At 54.7% G+C, this 18,256-nt stretch overlaps 1 protein-coding gene across 3 annotated transcripts in view; it reads left to right on the forward strand.

The window, feature by feature from the left end:
- NTNG2 (netrin G2) overlaps window positions 1-18,256 on the forward strand; it is a 70,297-nt gene that overhangs the window by 42,670 nt on the left and 9,371 nt on the right. For all 3 annotated transcript variants that reach the window (XM_081065276.1, XM_081065278.1, XM_081065277.1), the window contains 2 exons: window positions 11,206-11,378; window positions 15,204-15,230. In XM_081065276.1, the coding sequence (XP_080921402.1) occupies window positions 11,206-11,378; window positions 15,204-15,230 (200 nt within the window). The remainder of the gene's footprint in view (window positions 1-11,205; window positions 11,379-15,203; window positions 15,231-18,256) is intronic.

An 18,256-nucleotide genomic window follows, 5' to 3' on the forward strand; every position in this document is an offset into this window, starting at 1 on the left:
AGGGCGACCTCCCGATGTGTGAGGAGAACAGAACAGATGTAATCTGTAGGTCAGAAACCCTGCTTCTCACTTCTCAGGACCCGCCCCCCTCGCCCCCATCAGTCCTGGCTCCAAGAGGTCTTTCTGTAATGAGTCGATAGCTCCAAGGCTTGGTGTCAAAAAGAAGCCTGCCTTTGAATTCTGATTCTTTCATTTGCCAGCTTACGGCCCAGAGCAAGTCTCTTCAAGTTCCCCAGCCTCAGTTTCCCCACCTGTAAAATGGGGTCCTATTGTGAGGACTGCCTGAGAACTTGCAGGTCAGCTCAAGGCCCAACATGCAGTAAGTAGGTGCTCAGGAAATGAGAGCTCTTGTTACTTGTGAGGAGTTGGCATTGAGTCACCTGAACACACACACCATTTCCGGGGGTGTGACTCTGCCCATGTGGTCCACAGGCTTTGCCTCCCACCTCCCTCGCAGCCTCCCTGAGTCCTCACAGACCAGCCACCCTGACGGTGGGTCCCTCTGACCTGCCTTTGGTTTGCCCCTTCTGCTGGTACAACCCAGCCTTGCTGTCTGGCAAACCCCTCGTTCCCCAGGGCTTGGCTCAGACAGCCCCTCTCGGGGGCTCCCGAAGGCTGGACACCTGGGCAGCCATCCCACTGTCCCCTTCTGTGGCCTTAAGGAAAGCAGCACTGCCAGTTGTGTTGTCATAGCTACTGACCCCACCCCCACCTCACCCCAGGCTCTGAGCTCTGAGCCAGCAGGGTCTGGTCTGGTTGTTCGCCCTGTAGAGCCAGCACCGGGAACCAGGTGGGCAGGCTGTGTATTTCTTGACTTCATTCACTCATTCATTCATGAACAAATGAACTTATATGAATGAATGAGTCTTAACTGCCAGTAAGTCTTTCCAGAGAAGAAAGGGGCTAGATAGACTGTAGGAGCTGGGAGGCAGGGAGGAAAAATCAGCCGGCTTGCTAACACCCACGCCCACTGCTGGCCCCGCTTCCACCATCACACCCAGCAACTCCTCACCTTTTCCCTGGCCTGTCACCTGGGCCTGGCCCTTCCCTCAGGGTGTTGGGACCTCCCACAGGGGAAGAAGTGATTCTGCTTAAGTCAGTCAACCTGAGCCACATTCCAAGCCCACCAGCCCTCTGCGCCCCCAATCAGGCTCTCTCCTGTTCACTGAGAAGCCGCCTCTGGCTTTGTAATGGGTAATAGGATTCATCAATAGACTGGAGGAGGTGATGTATGTTAAAGCACTTAATATAAAAAGACTCACAGCAGCCCAAACCTGATTTGGCCAATGAACTCAATTGCCGGCCTGATTACATTCTGGGAGGAGCCCCAGCCAGCATTTTTCCACATTACCCTGGAAAAGCCAGGTCGCGTCAGGTGCCCCAGGCCTCCCAGGCCCTGCTCCCTACAGCTCTGCTCTCAGTGCCCGCATCTCGGAGAAGCAGGCCTTGCTTGCTGGTTCAAGTTCTCCGGCACCCACGTGGAATGCCCATCTCTTCCCTCTAATACCCAGCCCCGCCACCATGCCACTAATTAGCTGGAAGTCCATTTTTATTATGAGGTTCCCCATACCGTGATCCCCAAGTGTGTTCTTTTGGCCCCTTGTCACCTCTTGGTCCAGCCAGGCTTTTCTCCTAACCATTGCTTTGTTCTCTGACTGCTGCCGGTATCTCCACACGGCTGTGCTCCAGCCAAGGACACAGTCTCTCCATTAACCCCCCCAGAGAAGGTCTCGGACCCCCAGGCCATGGTGTTGTATCATAACTTGCCTCAGGCCCGGAGACAGTGGATGGGAATTATCCCAGAGGGTGGCCATTAGCCAGCACTGACCTTGAGATCCAGCCAATGGCTGCGGCCACCTTCAGGCTGGCAGTGGAAGCCCCTCAGCCCCCTCCATGGCCACATCCTTCCTCCTTGGAGCCCAGGCCCCCAACCCCAGGTGCACAAGCCCCTCCAGGAAGGAGGTGCCTTAGTGACCTCACCCCTCTCCCCCGTCCTGCAGGGCATATCCATCCTCGTGTGTGAACATGTCCAGACCAGCGTAGGTTTGGGGTTTGCTGCCCCATAACCTAAAAGTCCATTAAAAAGCTTTGCCCAAAACAAAAGAACAGTCTTTACCCAAAGATAAATGCTCTATCTGGCAAGAGAAATGGGAAGACACTGCTGGCTGCTTTAAAATAGTCTGTTTCTAACAACTCTAGCCTCCGAGGTGTCAGAAATATGCATTCTGCTCTCTGCGTGCCTATGCGTAATATTGTACAGACAAGGGTGGAAGAAGTGGGGAGACACCAGACAGAGGTGACCAATTACCAAGAGCCACCAGGGTCCTGGGCTGTCCCCTGAACCCAGCTGTGCACCCCATGTCTGATGGTGGGTGTCAGTACCCTGAAGTGCCGGCGGGGAGCCAGCCTGGCCCCCTCCTCCCTGGCACCGGCTCCCTGTTTACCCAGCTCACCGCTCCCTCGCTTCCCTGGTTTTCCCCCAAGGAGAGAATGACATCACTCTTTCCGGCAGCCAGGAGTTGACCTACATCCCTCCCGCCCTCCTGTCTGGGAGGCGCTCCAAACACCCTCTCCTCTCACCCTGTGGAGGGAAGGGCCCCGCTCACGATTTTCACGGAGCTCTGGTGCCAGGCCCATGTCCAGATGGCGCTTCCACTGGCAGCTCCCGGGCACTGCCTGCCCCTCCCCGCTGGGCAGGGCACGCTCTGGCCTGGCACTGGCTAATGCCCCTGCCGTCCTGACGATGGCTTCGTGTGCCTGTTGGGCACCCCATTGGGCCTGGCGGGTGCACAGGATGGAGTGAAGTCAGTGTGGCCAGTCGCCCCTGATGGGGCAGAGCGAGTATCCCGAGAACTTGGGGTGTCTGGGATGGCCTTCCCCTGGAGGTGAGGCCTGGCGCTGTCTCCAAACTGTCGTGGTCTCCTGGGGCTCGCTAGGAACTCATCAATTTGAGAAAAAGGAACAACTGATTGGCGTGCGTGGCTGTGGCCATCTGTCAGGTAGGCAGGCAGCAGGGCCAGCTTGCAGTGGGGAGTGGGTGCACCCCATGCCAAGCCTCGTGAGAGGTCAGGGGTTGGGCCAAGGGCCTTGACTTGGCCACGAGGGTGAGCAGGAATGGCAGGTGGGGCTGCCAGGTCAAATGCAGAACGCATATAATTTTGTATCTCAGATAAAGAACACAATTTTTTTTAGTATAAGTACGTCCCAAATATTTCATGGGATGTACTTATACTAAAAGTAGTATTCACTGTTTACCTGAAACTCAAACTTAACCAGGCATCCTGTATTTTTGTTTGCACAATCTGGCAACCATAGTGGCAGGGAAGTGAACTTAAGTACCAGTGAGTGTGGCCTCCTTGTGGAGGACCCAGGTCCCCTGGGGCCTAGAGAACATGTCAGTCATGTCTGCTTTGGATGGTGCTGGCTGCTGAGAGAGGGGACAAGGGGATATATCCCTTGGGGCTGGGCACCTGCTCGCTGCCCTCTAAGGCCGATCTTTTTCCTAGGAACCCCCACACTCCCACCTTTGTCACTTGCTGGCCATTATCAATTGTGACCGTGATAAAGCCTGGCATGTATGGAAGGCTCGCTATGTGCCAGGCTTCGTGTGAAGCACTCCCCACGTAACAGCTCACCTCAGCCTCCCAACAGCCCTATTTCCCTGTTTTACAGGCCAGGAGATATAGATGCTGAGGCTGGTCACCACCCGGCACGAGCTGCCCCAGCCCCGCCTTGACCCTGACTGGCCTTTAACCGAGCAGCTGTGCTGTGCCAGACGCTGTGCAAAAAGCTTCTGTGCGTCATCGCACAGACTAAGAGCCCACTGTGTGCCAGGCAGTGTGGGACGCACTTACGAACAAGTAAATAACTCAGGTGAAAATCTGGTGTAATTCAACCCTTCCAATTTGCAAATGAAAGGTGTGAGACCTAGAGAAGTGACTTGCTCAAGGTCACCCAGCAAATCAGCCGTAGGACCTGGGGGAGAGTCTGGCTGCTGACTCAGCACCCCCTCACCCTCCCCTTCCTCTCTCTCCTCCCCCCTTTCTTCCTCTCTCTCTCTCAGTCTCTGTCTCTCCCTTTCTCTCTCTTTCTCCCCACCTCCCCCTTGTGGAGCTACTGCTACTTCCGTCCAAAGAGTTAAAGGGGGAGGGGTGGCAGCAGGGCTGGTGGGCTGGCAGGCCTCACACTGTCCCTCTGTTCATTATTAAATAATGCTTCCTGATGGATGAGCCGAAAAGTGCTGTGTCGCGGGGTCAGGCGGCTCAGGTGATGGTTTTCTGGTGAGATTGATGGTTCTCGAAGGTCAAATTCAGAAAGCAATTCCTTGGGAAAATTGATCCCATGGATGCAGGGGAAAGATTTGAGCTCGAGGTGGAGCCGGGAGTCTGGACCACCCCCCAGGTCTGGACGTGGGCCGAAGCTGGTGTTGGGAGGGAAGGTGGGAAAGGGGGCCTCTTTCTTCTGTGGCTGCATTTCCTTGGCCAAGGCCAGGCTGCAAAATTGGTAAGCAGGGCCGTAGGCACCGGGCATGGAGTGGGTCGGGACTTAGTGCCCCCTCCCCGGTCTTTATTACCCAAGTGGAATCAGCGTAAGGTAAGGGGAGTACCTTACGCCAAGAGAGACGTGGGTGGCAGAATGGCCATGAGGTCCCACTCTAGCACCCAACATCCCTGGGTCAAACCCCACCTCTTCCACCACAGCCTGGCTGTGAGTTACTGGCACTTGACCTACCAGAATCTTTCGTCCTCACCTGTAAAATGGGGAGAGAGGTGCCTTCTGGGTTTTCACAGGGATCCCATTAATTATGCACGTTGCACAGTACCTGTTCATGTATGAGTGCCCAGTAAATTATTTTATATTCTTGCTCATTTATATTATTTATTCTATCTCCCAAGGGCCTCCTAGAAATATAGACGAGAAATCACAGGCTAGCAGCCTGAAGGAGGGAAGGGGAGAACTGTGTTTGGGGGAACCGTGGGCTGGTTGGACTCTCTGAGCCTATGTCCTTCTGAGAACCAGCCCTGAGGGCTCTCCAGGCCTCTGCCCAGCTGCCTGCTTGAGACGCTTCCTAACGTGGGGTTCAGCAGCTGTGTGGCCTTGGGCAACTTAACATCTCTGTGCCTCGTTTCCTTGTCTGTGCAGTGGAAATGACATACACTCTTCATAAGGCTCTTGTGAAGAATCGATGCATTCATTCAGGGAAAGCTCAGGACCCCCACACCGTCCCCCATCTCTAGAAGCTCTAAGTATAAGAAATGAGAAAACCCACGCGAGCCTAACAATTGTCAAGCACTCACACGCTCTTAGCAAGTGCTTTGCTGGCCATGTCTCCTTTGCTCCTTACAAGCCTGTGAGGTAGGTGCCACTGCCATCCCTAGTTTGTAGGTTAGGAAACTGAGGCCGAGGGAGGTCCAGCAGTCAGTGGCAGAACACTCAGGCTGGTGGGACCAGGGGCCAGGGCTCCCATCTCACAGTCACCAGAAAAGGCAAAAGGAGGGGCCACAAGCCCTGAGTAGACGCAGGGGCTTTGTCTCATCTCAGCCCTATGTGTGTGGTGGGTGACTTGGCCTTGAACATGACACTTCCTCTATGTGTTAGCTTTAGGAGGGGCGGGCAGAGCCTGGCAGCATGTTCCAGGCACAGGAAACAGCATGTGCAAAGGTCCGGAGGAAAGCAAGGTCAGAACACATGCTGGACCAAACCGGGAGAGGGAGAGACACACACACACAGACATCGAGAGACACAGAGAGAGGGGCACAAAGAGAGACCCAGAACAGTCAGTCCCCGTGCACAAACACCACACACACACACTCACATACACAAACACCAGACACACACACATATGCACACACACATACGCTCACATACACACACACCACATACACATATGCACACACTGACAGCATCACCCAGAGCTTCCTGCAAAAGTCAGGAAGACAAAGAAGCACCTCCACTGAGTGAGTTGTTTCTGTGCCACCCCCACCAGGCTTCCCTGTACTGTGGGCCCTCCTGGCAGCCCTGCCCGGCAGGGAAGGTCTCCTTGGTAGAGGAGGCACCATGCTGTGCTCATGGCTGGGCTCCGCCAGGGAGGGTGGAGAAGGACTTGAGGTTGGTGGGTGGGGCTGGCCAGCAGGGGGCGGGGCAGTCGGGGTTAGGGGCATCTGGATTTGGGTCAGGAACAGCCAACCACATGACCTTGGGCAGGCAGCAGGCCTCGCCCCCACCTGTACCACAGGGCCTGTCCAGCTCTGTGACTCCCTACTATCAGCATTACAATATGCTTCTCACATTCAGCTGGTCTTTTATGCATTTTTTTTTAATGTAGTGCTTTCTTTTGAGGTTGTCTTTTATCTTTTTCTTTTTTTTTTTTTTAAAGATTTTATTGGAGAAGGGGAACAGGATTTTATTGGGGAACAGTGTACTTCCAAGGACTTTTTTGTTTTCCAAGTCAAGTTGTTGTCCTTTCAGTCTTAGTTGTGGAGGGCGCAGCTCAGCTCCAGGTCCAGTTGCAGGGGGCGCAGCCCACCATCCCTTGCGGGAGTCAAACTGGCAACCTTGTGGTTGAGAGGACGCGCTCCAACCAACTGAGCCATCTGGGAGCTCAGTGGCAGCTCAGCTCAAGGTGCCGTGTTCAATCGTAGTTGCAGTGGGCAGAGCCCACCATCCCTTGCGGGACTCGAGGAATTGAACTGGCAACCTTGTGGTTGAGAGCCCACTGGCCCACATGGGAATCGAACCGGCAGCCTTCGGAGTTAGGAGCACGGAGCTCTAACCGCCCGAGCCACCGGGCCAGCCCCTCTTTTGTGCATTTTTAACAAACCAAGGTCAACGTTATCACCCAAAGTTAAGATGGCAATCTTTTCTTTATGTAGCTGATATCTAAAAATATCCCGTCCTCAGGCCAGAGGCATGGAGTACATTCCTGGTTCCACACAGCTGGGTGTTCCTCTCTAGCTAGCTCAGTGGGATATTAAATAGGAACTGAGAAGAATAAAAAAATTAAAACCTTTCACAGTCAAATACATTTTGCAAACTGTTGTTAAAGTCAGACAGGTTTCTTTCCTGCAGGACTCGTCAGAGCCTTTAATAGGCTAATGTGCGCTGTGACAGTGGGTATAGGGGGAGGCCAGGCAGCAGGGTGTGAGGGCATTAGAGAGCATCATATGTGTCAACCAATTAGGTTTAAGCAGAACCTTTCTTTGCCAAGGACCATCTTTGCCAAGGACCCATCTCTGGGTCCTTGGTTCTTTGCCAAGGACCATCTCAGGTGCTAACAGGCGCCTGTCCATCCCCCTCTGTTCCTTTCCCAGAGCAGAGCACGTAGTAGGCCCACAGTCTATATGTGGTCGTGGATTGAAACTCTAGAGAAACAGTGAACTGGCTTTCTCAAGTGCCACTAACTTCAGCTCTATGTCACAGTGAAATCTTCACCGAGCAGCATCCAGGCTGTAGGCGGAAACCGGAGTTAAAATAATGCCGACTTCAGCACCGGCTAACGCAGAGAGCAGGGCCTTTGCTCTGCGTAGAATTCTGTTCCAAAGAATTCAGGAGACATCCTTGGACCAGGGACTTGAGAGCGGGTGGTGTGTACATGGAGCAGTGGTTTCCCAAACAGCTCCCCACCCCAGGCCTGAAGGACACTCTCCTCCTAAGACGGGAGGTGTGCGTGAGCTGCGGAGCCAGTCGCCTTCCCCACCCAGGCCTGACTTTATTTCTAAAAAGCAGTTTGTATCTGCTTATAAAAGTGATAGCTGCTCACTACAGAGAATGTAGAAAACATGAAGTGACCGAGAAGACTGTGCTTGGTCAGCATGGTCTGGCACACTTGTACTAACATTCTCCAGGACTTGAAGTAGCCTCTGACAACGTAATACTTACTAGCTTTATAATATTCCATAGCACGGATGTACCCTGATTTCTGTAGCCATTCTGCAGGATAGTCTGAGGGCAGAGAGAAACTCCGGGAAGAACAGCAGCCCTGGCGATTCTGAAGCCAGCAGGCAGTGGGGTAGCTCAGACCCGCAGACCTCCTGGAAATGGTCAGCCAATCTCTCTGGCTGGGATCCTTGTCCTGGAAAGTCGGCCCCACAGCCCTGCAGGTGCTGCCATCAGAAGGAGACAGAGGTCACGAGGGAGGCAGCCAGAGCCAAGGGGAAGGGTCCGCAGGCCTGATTAACCAACGAGGAGGGCGACGCCAGGACTTAACGGGTCCTTGTGTGGCTGAGACCCGGCTAAGGGAGCGGAGGGTTTCAGGACTGGGAGCGGGGAGAGTGAAAAGCAAACCTCAGCCCAGTGGAAGGTGGGGGATGAAGGTGGGGGAGATTAAGAGCTAGAGAAGAAATGCTGGGAACAATGAGGGGGAAATGCCACACACACCAGGCGTCCCTGGTGGCCGTAGGTGACTCCCCTCTAGTCCAGGCCATTGTCCTCTGTAGATGGCCAGGGCACAGCTTTCTCACTGCTCTCCCTACCCTGGCTCTTGTCCCCCAGATGAACCGTTCTCCATGGGGCAGCCACAGTGATATTAAATGTGAGCCAAAGCGGGACACGTGCACCCTCCATCCTGTGTCAGTCTGTGCTCTTCCGACACTCAGCCCTCACAGGGTGAGCTCTTCTTAGCCCTGGGGTCCTCCCTCATGCTCTCTCCTCCTTCTAGAAGGTCTCCTTTCCCTGCCTGAGTAACTCTTGATCCTCCTTCAGGTCAGAGCTTAACGCTGTTCTTCCTGGAAGCTTATCCTGCTCCCCTGTGACTAAGTTAGGATATCCAGCGTACCCTCTCCTTTGTATCACACCGGGCACCTGTAACAGTCAATGTTATTTAAAGCTTTGCTTGATTATTGTTACGAAATGAATCGTCTTTATTCATTTTTAGGTTTTAGGTTTACAGAGAATCGGGCAGATTATACAGAGAATTCCCAGTACCCTGTATGCCGTGCACAGCTTCCCCTGCCGTGAACATCTCCCGTTATTTGGTACATTTGTTACAGTTGAGGACGTAACACTGATATGTTGTTATTAACTAAAGCCCACAGTTGACTTTAGGGTTCACTCTTGGTGCTGTGCATTCTGTGGGTTTGGACAAATGCATAATGTCCCATGTCCACCACGACATCGTACAGAATCGCTTTCCTGCCCTAAAACTCCCCTGTGCGCCACCTATGCGTCTCGCCTACCCTCCTCCAATCACTGATTTTTTTAAATATACTTTTTTAACTTTTTATTTATTTTAAGTGTATTTTTCCAGGACCCATCAGTTCCAAGTCAAGTAGTTGTTTCAATCTAGTTGTGGAGGGCGACGCTCACAGTGGCCCATGCGGGGAGCGAACCGGCAACCTTGTTGTTAAGAGCACCGCCCTCTAACCAACTGAGCTAACTGGCCGCCCCCAATCACTGATTGTTTTTCATTGTCACTCTGCTAGACCCTATACCTCATCAGAGTAGGGACCCCTTTCCTTTGTTGACCATTATACTTACTGTCCCCAGCTCAGAGCCTGGCCATAACAGGTACCCTATAAATATTTCTCTTTGCATATTTTAATAAAAATAGGGTTCTGTTAAACACATCATTCTGCAATTTGCTTTTGACTAATATTGACACTATATCTTGGAAGTCTTCCATATCAGAATGTACAGCTCGCTCTCTCCTTAACTTTTTATTATGGAAGATTTCCAACATACACGCAAAAATAGAATCTACTGCGATGAGCCACCATATATCTGTCACCCAACTTCGGCAGTTATCAACAATTACCAACCTTTTTTGTTTCATCTGCCCATGTTCTCCCTTTTTGTGTTATTCTGAAGCAAATCCCAGATGTCAGATTGCATCTGTAAATATTTCAGTGTGTATCTATCTCTAAAAGACAAGGACTTTTAAAAACATAACCTTGATACCATCACCGCACCCAATAAATGTTCATTCGATTCATCAAATAGAGTCAGGGTTCACGTTTCCAGCTTTGTCATGAATCTACATTCCGTTTGTGTAGTTGAGCGTAGAGGTTATTTGAATCGAGATGCAGATGAGGCCCACACCCCGCAATTGGTGGATTTGCCTTTGAGGTTTCTCTGGAGCTGGGTCCCTCCTCCATCCGTAGTAAATTTTGTCCCTTGCCGGTCATCTGTTAAAGAAACTGGGTCAGCGCCCCTGGAGCGTCCCTCAGTCTGGATTTTGCTGATTGTGTCCCCCTGGTGTTGTTTAGTATGTTTCTCTGTCCTCTGTAATTCCTGTAAATTCGTAGCTGGATCCAGAGGCTTGATCATGTTCAAGTTCAATTTGTTTTGACCAGACTGCTTCGGGGTGGGGTGTGTCTTTCTCTTGTTTTCTCTCTCTGGGATGTTCTAGGTTGTTGATACTCAGTGCCCAGAGCCATTCATTGGGGGGGGGCTGCTAAATGGAGACCTTCTAATGCTACCATTCCTTCAATTATTAGCTGGACTGTGTCTATAAAAAGAAACATCCTCTCGGGGAACATTTACATTTTGCTCCCTGCCTCCAATAAACTCTTACAAAAATTCAAAAAAAAAAAAAGAAAAGAAAAGAAAAGAAACATCCCTTCATCAACTATTGGTTACCCAGAGGTACAGTTTATACAGCACAGGCAGGAAATGCTGGATTCTTTCCCTTTATTTACTGGTTTTCAGAATAATGAGTTGCCTATAAATATTTGAATGAATGAATGAATAATGCACGTGTGGATGAATTGACAGGCATTTGGGAGTCAGGGTTCTTTCCGTTGCCTTCAAGGGCGTGGGTGTGGCCACGGCTGTGAGCAGAGAGGCAGCCTGGGGCTGGGCCAGTCTATACAACACGGCGCTGGGGAGCAGCTCTTGACACCTATCAACCCACCCTGGTCAAGAGCAAAGGTGATCAGAAGCTGCGTTGCTAGAAATACAGCATCTGGGACAAGGGCACCTTGTCACCTTCCCCCCCCACCCCAACCGAGATGTAGGAAACTCTTGAAATCACGATCAAAGAGGAGAGTAGACCAGCAGCAGCGAGTCCAGGGGAAAGGGCTGAAATGGGGTTCCCTGGATGGGAGGGGAATAGGGGATTTTTTTGTCCTGAAGGAGGATTGTGGCAGGCTGGACTGGGGGCCTCTCAGGTCCCTTCCAGGCCAGCCGCAACACCCTCCCAGGCCCTTCCCTCAGTGACCCAGCCGGCTGCCCAAAGATGCTGACGTCTTTGTCCCTGTGTCCCCGTAGGTGCAAGTGCAACCTGCACGCCAACCTGTGCTCTGTGCGCGAGGGCAGCCTGCAGTGCGAGTGTGAGCATAACACCACCGGCCCCGACTGTGGCAAGTGCAAGAAGAACTTCCGTGCCCGGTCCTGGCGGGCCGGCTCCTACCTGCCGCTGCCCCATGGCTCTCCCAACGCGTGTACGTATGGCAGAGGGGCCTCTGTGTCCTGGCCACTGTGCCCCATCTCCCCAGCAGGGCTATGGTCTCCCCCACCCTAGGAGTTGTGGATCACACACACATACCATACACACATGCATGCACGCACACACACAGAACATGTGCACACACACAAGCACACATGCACACATGTGCAAACATGCATGCACACAAGCATACATGCATGCACACATGCACAAACACATGCTCACACACACAAATACACACATAAATGTGCACACACACACTCACACCCCTTGTTAGGCGGTTCCCAAGCGCCAGCCTCATAATAAGACCCTCTGGCACACCTGCATTCTGCCAAAAGCTTCTGGGTGTGGGGACCGAGCTGAGCTGCCCAGCACCTTCTCTGCTGTCCCCCATTCTCCACCCCAAGACTGGAGAGAAGGCCCCGCGGATTAGCTGCAGCCTCCCTCATAACCGGCATTTCTGGGGCATTTACAGCCTGCCACATGCGGCTAAGAGCTGCTGCTCACCACCCCATCAACCCTCAGAGGGCCCCTGGACACAAGTTTCCTGTTATCCCATTTACAGAGGGGTCCTCAGAGGCCCTCGCCCACGTCCCCTGCCTCCCGGGTCCTAGCTGTGCTCTCCACACAGCCTTCTCCTCTTGGGGCCCAGCCTTCCCCCACCAGAGAAACAACCTTGGGGTGTGCCTACATACCGTGTTTCCCCAAAAATAAGACCTAGTCAGACAATCAGCTCTAATGCATCTTTTGGAGCAAAACTTAATATAAGACCCAGTCTTATTTTACTGTAATATAAGACCAGGTCTTTATAATATAATATAATTAATATAATATAATACCGGGTATAATATAATATAATATAATATAATGTAATATAATACTGGGTCTTATATTAATTTTTGCTCCAAAAGACGCATTAGAGCTGATTGTCTGGCTAGGTCTTATTTTCAGGGAAACAGCGTTTGCCTGAACACCCATTCATGGAGACCCCGAGCATGGTCCACAGTGTCTCCCAGGGTGTCTCAAGCTGTAGGGAAGGGCCTGGGCTGGCTCTAGGGTGGGCTCTTCCAGACCCACCCTGAGTGATTTCAGGGATGTCTGACATTTGCTGAGTGCTGTGACAGAGGCTGCAGCTGGCCCTTCATGCATAGCTTCTCACAGAGCCCTCACAACGACCCCGCAGGGTGCTGTCATTATTACTACTCTACTCCAGACGAGCAAACTGAGGCCCGGCACCCGCACTGCCCTCCTAGGTTTAACTGCGAGTTATGTGCCAGCACTGGCACTCAGGGCCAGTCACTGTTCCTGGTTCCAAAGCCCAGCTGGGCAGTGGCTTTCTGCGCCCGCCCGCCCCGCCCACGTGGACACAGTGGCAGGAGCCCCTCCATCGGCGCCGCCCCCTCCACCGACCAACTAGTGAAAGATTTATGTGACTTTAGCTGATCAAAGCTGAAAGCCTCACAGCGAGGCACTTCGTGCGTGTGCTGGGCTGCTCGTGACAGGCCTTTGAAGGGGTGACTTGCCAGGCGCTCCCAGGCCTTCAAAGGCACAGAGAACGCTCTGGGCGTGACAAGCCGCCCCTCCGGCTCCCTCCTCCCCAGGTGCCCATCCTGATCTCTTTGTTCCCTGAACCATCTCTTGAACCCTTTCTCTAGTCCCTGTCATTTCCCTCTCTGACTGGCAGGCTCGCCTCCCTTCACCTGTCCTGCGGGCCTCCCCCCTCCCTCCCTCCCTCCCTCCCTCCTCCATGCCTCCTCTCCTTCTCTCTGGGCCCCATTCTCCTCCTGGAAGGATCCTGCAAGGTCTCAGACACCCACAGACGGAGACTCCGACCTGCAGGTCGCACACCGTGGGGACCCAGGCTGGAGGCCATGTCCTGGCAACCAGCGGCGGGCAGACAGGCCAGGCCATTGCCTCTGACACCTCTCCTCCCCTCCGTCCTGTAGGGGCACCTGGAGCTTCCTTGTTTGGGGGAGCTTCACCCCCCATCTCCCTGCTTCCCCAGAGTCTCCAAGCCCTGGGAGTGGGGGTGAGCCTGGCAGTGCTACATGTCCTCAGCCTAAAGCTTTCTCACCCAGGCCCCCACCTGCTCTGGGACAAACAGGAGAAAGGAGCCCAGAGACACGGAGTGAAACAAGCCAGGTTATTTTGCCCGCCCCCATGTGCCCGTCTCAGCCAGTGGTGCCAGCACCCTGGGAGCCAACCTGCAAGTCTCGGAGTGACCGTCCAGTCCAGCCCCATCACCACCTGTTCCCACTCTTCCCTCAGCCCTGCAGTGGCAACCTCCCCTGGGGGGCCCTTCGGCTTCTCCTCCCCTCTATAAACAAGGTCCTTCCTCACCTGGGTGCTCATGGCTTCAGAACCTTTGGTGCCCGCTCCCCACCTGTGCCCTCAGAATGAAATCTAACTCATCAAGCACCCCCCATACAAGGCCCTCATTCATCCCCACATACTTCCCACCACTTCCCACCCCCACCTCTAAATTCAACTCCCTCCAGGTACACTTTCCTGAAAGCCGCCCCCCACCCCAAATGTCTTTGTGCCTGGGTCTTCATGGTGCTGTGGCTTGGGACACTCCCCTCGCCCCTCTGATCCTCTCCTGGCCTGTTCTCTCCCCTTGAGGTCCAGCTTAGAGGTCACCTTGGCCCCGTGTGCCTGCCCCCAGCCTCCTGCCTGCCCCCCACCCTCAGCCGTCACCCCACACCCTTCCGTGGTAACATAATTGTCGTGTCTTTGCCTGGCCCTCCCTCAAAGGTTAGTTCTGAGGGTCAGCCTCCCCTGGGGACCTGTGTCTAACCAGTACCCTCCCTGAAGGCAGGAGGGAGTGTCCGGTGGGCTCATCCTCCCAGGGGAGGTCCATGCACCACACGTCCCCCTGCCCACACCAGTGTCCCCAAGGGCCTCTCAGACGCGAAGGGTATCCTCACTCCCACCCTTCCTTAGGAACACCTGGAGGGAAGGCCATGGCCTGGGCTCCTTGCTTCAAGGACGGTGCCAGTTCTTACCCTGGTACCATGAGACCTGGTCAAACCACGGCCTTAGGCCTCCCGTGGCCCCAGCGGACACACACAGATAGAAAGTCCCGATTGGAGTCAGGCCTCTGCCACTCACAGCTATGTGGCCCTGGACAGGCCATTTCTTTCCCAGAGCTGTTTCCTCGTCTGTAGAATCAGGAGCACACTGCCACCCCCCACCCGTGGGGTTGTTGTGAGGACCGAATGGCTCACGTGGGGCCAGTGCTTGGTGAGCACAGTGCCTGGCATGTGGAGAACACTCAACACGGGGTGGCCACTGCGATAATGTTTCAGTGACTTACCGGGCCGTCCCTGCATTTCCCCAGATGAGAACACACGCGTGGTTTCTCTGTGGTGGCAACTTCTATCAGAGCCTCCAGTAGACTAGTCTGCCCCCGTGGCTGTGACCTTCACGTTCTTGGACATCCCATTGCCCCCTCCCACCCCCAGAACAGCCTCCCTCCTGTGTCCTGCACCGGAGGACTGGAGAGTCTAAAATCAAACAAGAGGGGCATGTGTGAAGCCCCCAGCGAGTGTTTGATACTTTTCGGCAGGTCCCCTGATAGAATAAGTCATGGCTCTGAGACTCAGTTTCTCCACCTGCAAAATGGGCTAATAGCGGTCCCTCCCTGTCAGGGCACCATGCATCCCAGTCCGTGCACAGTGAGGGCTCAGAATTGCCTGTGACATCCAAGTTTCCTTCTCCCCACGCCCGCCCCCTGGCCCTGCCTGCCCCTCTGCAGAGAGGTGAGCAGGGCTCCTTGCTCCTCTGGCCACCACTCTGTGACCCTCCTCTCTCCCCACAGGTGCCGCTGCAGGCTCCTCCGTTGGCAGTAAGTACACAGCTGAGTCCCTGCCCTGGGGAAGCTGCTGGGGCCCCCAGTGCACGAGGCTCTTTGCGTGTCCTGGAAGGAGCAGGAGAAAAAAGGAGGGGCTGTCCTGTCCCAGCTGGGCCCTTGAGCCGCCCCACTCCGCCCTCTAACTGTATCCACGTGCATCTCACCTTTCACTGCTCCTTCCCATGTTTCCTTCCCCTGGCACCTGCAGCCCCCACCTCTCAGTTTCTCCCCGCTTTCAGCTGCTTGGTTACTGCTGCTTTGGAAAGGTCCCCTTGGCCCCTGGGTGAATCCCGGCCCCCTTCCCTCTCCTGCTAGGCAAGAGTGGGGATCACCTTCTCCCCCCTCCCAGCCCTTCCGCAGGGTTCGGCCTCCCGCCTGGCAGCCTGCAGCTATCACCTCTGGGGAGGCTGGGGGAGGTAAGCCCGGAACCTGGTGCACCCAGGTCAACTCAGGCCCCAGAGCAGTCAGACCATCTGAAGGAGGGTCATGGAGTCCTGAGAACTCAGCGGGTGTGGGTGCCTGGCTGACTATCATGACGCCATCATCACGCCCTCGTGTCTCACGCACTCACAGAGTCAGGCAGCAGCGGAGCAGGACACTCATAGTATCGCATTTAATCCTTGCACCCAGGCGGGTGTTGCCATCTGCTCTGAGAGTCAGCGGGAGAGGACTTGCCCATTCAAGCAGCCAGCTGGTGGCAGATTCCAAATCTCGGACATGATTTTTGGGGGCACTGCCTGCCTCTGCCAGGGCTCTTTGGGGCCACACCCCACCGCGGACTGTACCCTGCTGGGACGCCAGTGGGCGGAGAGGGTGCCAAAGGAAGCTGGATCTGGAGGGGACTCAGGTCTACTCAGTGGGGTTCCAAGTAGCTTCTCTGCGTTGCCCCACACTCGCCAACTCCCCTACACTCTCTTGCTTGTCTCTTCTCACTAGGCATCAGCAGGTCCCGGAAAGACCCTGTCCCCAAAGCCCCGTGGTTACCGTGGCCACAAAGGGGGACCCCACCACTGCTGCCCCCTCTATAACCATTGCTGGGGCCCCCATGGCCTCCAGCACCCCACAGCCCACAGGTGGGTGCCCAGGTACAGCCCTGGCCGCCCCACCCCCTCCCACTTCTTGCCAAGTCCCTGTGATGTGTGATGCTGTGGGGTGACAGCCCTGGGGAAGGCGGAGACTTGGCTCTTAGAGCACAGAACGCTAGAACCCTAGAGCCACAGAGTGTGGGGCCAAGGGGCCTCCACATCATCTGGACCCACCTGTCACTGGGCCCCAGCCAGGGGATCCAGGGCTCTCTTCTAGCTCCTGCCCCTACCGCCAAGGCGCTGCTCAGGAGGGCGCCGAGACCAGAAGGCCAGAAGGACAGGGTGAGCTAGGAGGAGGGGGCCTTGTGGCAGCGAGGCTACACAGAGTGCCCCCAAAGACAGGGCCTGTGTCCCAGCGGGACCCCTGCTTTGTCCCTAGCCCCTCAGCAGCCCACTCCTGGAAATGGACACTCAGGGTCAGCCAAGAAGGCCAAGACAGAAGGGAGCCTCTGAGCTGGGTTTTCAGAACGAGAACTGCTGGGCATTTGGAGCTGAGTGTGTGGGCAGGGCCAGGCCAGGAGCCCGCCTCCTGCCCGCGTCAATCAGAGTGGCCACTCCCAGGGTTCTGTAGCTACAGACAGGTGTGGAAACACCTGCCGCTGCATCTTATTCCCCTCCAAAGTGGGGCTGCTGTGTTCTCGAGGCTTGGGGTCTGGGGTGCCCCTCTAGACCCTGCCCGCTGCAAGTGCCAGGTGTCCTAAAGGACCTGTCCTTCCCAGAAGGTGCCAGGAAGTCGTGGCCAAGGGAATTCTTCCTGGTCCCAGCTGGGACCCAGAGGATGGCGCACCACAGCTCTTTTTCTTTCTGCCTTCCTCCTCCCCCACAGGAAGAATTTGCAGGAGGCAGGGGCTAGCCAGGAGATTCAAGGATTTCCGGGGATCTCTTGATCCAGAAAACCTCTTTGGGGTGGAGAACAGGGGGTCACTCTGGGAATTCGGACACAAGTTGGTGCAGCTACCTGAGATTTGTGCTCTTTTTGCTGAGCCTGTGATGGGCAGATAGGAACCAGAACAATCGTGGTGGATGCTGTGTCTGCCTGCTCACGGTGGTCTGCGTGGATGGGAGGCCACACATGCACGCGCGCGCACACACACACACACACACACACACACACACACACACACACACTGAGGAACCTTGACTCCTTTTTCCAAGCTGCTTCTGATTTCTGATCTGGAGCAAGGGGTGCAGGGCAAACTGCAAAGCTGAGAAGTCAGGAGACAGAAGCTGGGCAGTGAGCTGAGACGAGGTCAGGTTGGAATTCCGCGAGTCGTGAGGGTTCCCAGGACCCGAGTGCTGAGGAGGAGGCATGCCTTCTTCCGGGCTGGACTGTTCTGTGAGCTCGGTCGGCTCTGCATCCTGAGCCCAGCCAGGCATTAGGGAAAAGGTAGTTCCAGGGTGACAGCCAATGACCTGAGGTTCCCATGTCCAGGGGACATCATCGCTCCTCTTTAGCAACTGAATCCCATGCTTGGGGCTCCCATTGTACCTGAACCCCCACTAATGATGACAATCACTACAGTTGGTGGAGAGTGGACTCCTGGGCTCACAGCTCTGACGTGAGGGCTGTTTCCCTAATCCCGCAGGTGAGGGTGTTAAGGCTTAGGAAGAAGCAGCTGGGTTTTATGGTAGGTAAATTACACTTCAATGAAGGAAGAAATGGAAGGAGCCGCTGCTCAAGGTAACAGGATAGCCAGGGCGGCACTGGAACTCAGGGCTCACTGCCTGCAGGTGCTACCTGCCCACGCAGCCTCCCAGTGCTACCACCCTGAGGTCTCGGGGGGTTGTGAGGTGCCGCCGTCCTTAAGACCTGGCTTGCACAGTTCCCCGATTCCGAAGGAACAGACGGAGCCTCCATCTGGTCTTGGCACAGGACACAGGCTGCCGCGAGAACGTTCTTCCCGCACACCTGAGCATGTCCCTGCAGAGCCCAGT

This window comes from Rhinolophus hipposideros (genome assembly GCF_964194185.1).
Source record: "Rhinolophus hipposideros genome assembly, chromosome: 11".
Classification (NCBI taxonomy): domain Eukaryota; kingdom Metazoa; phylum Chordata; class Mammalia; order Chiroptera; family Rhinolophidae; genus Rhinolophus; species Rhinolophus hipposideros.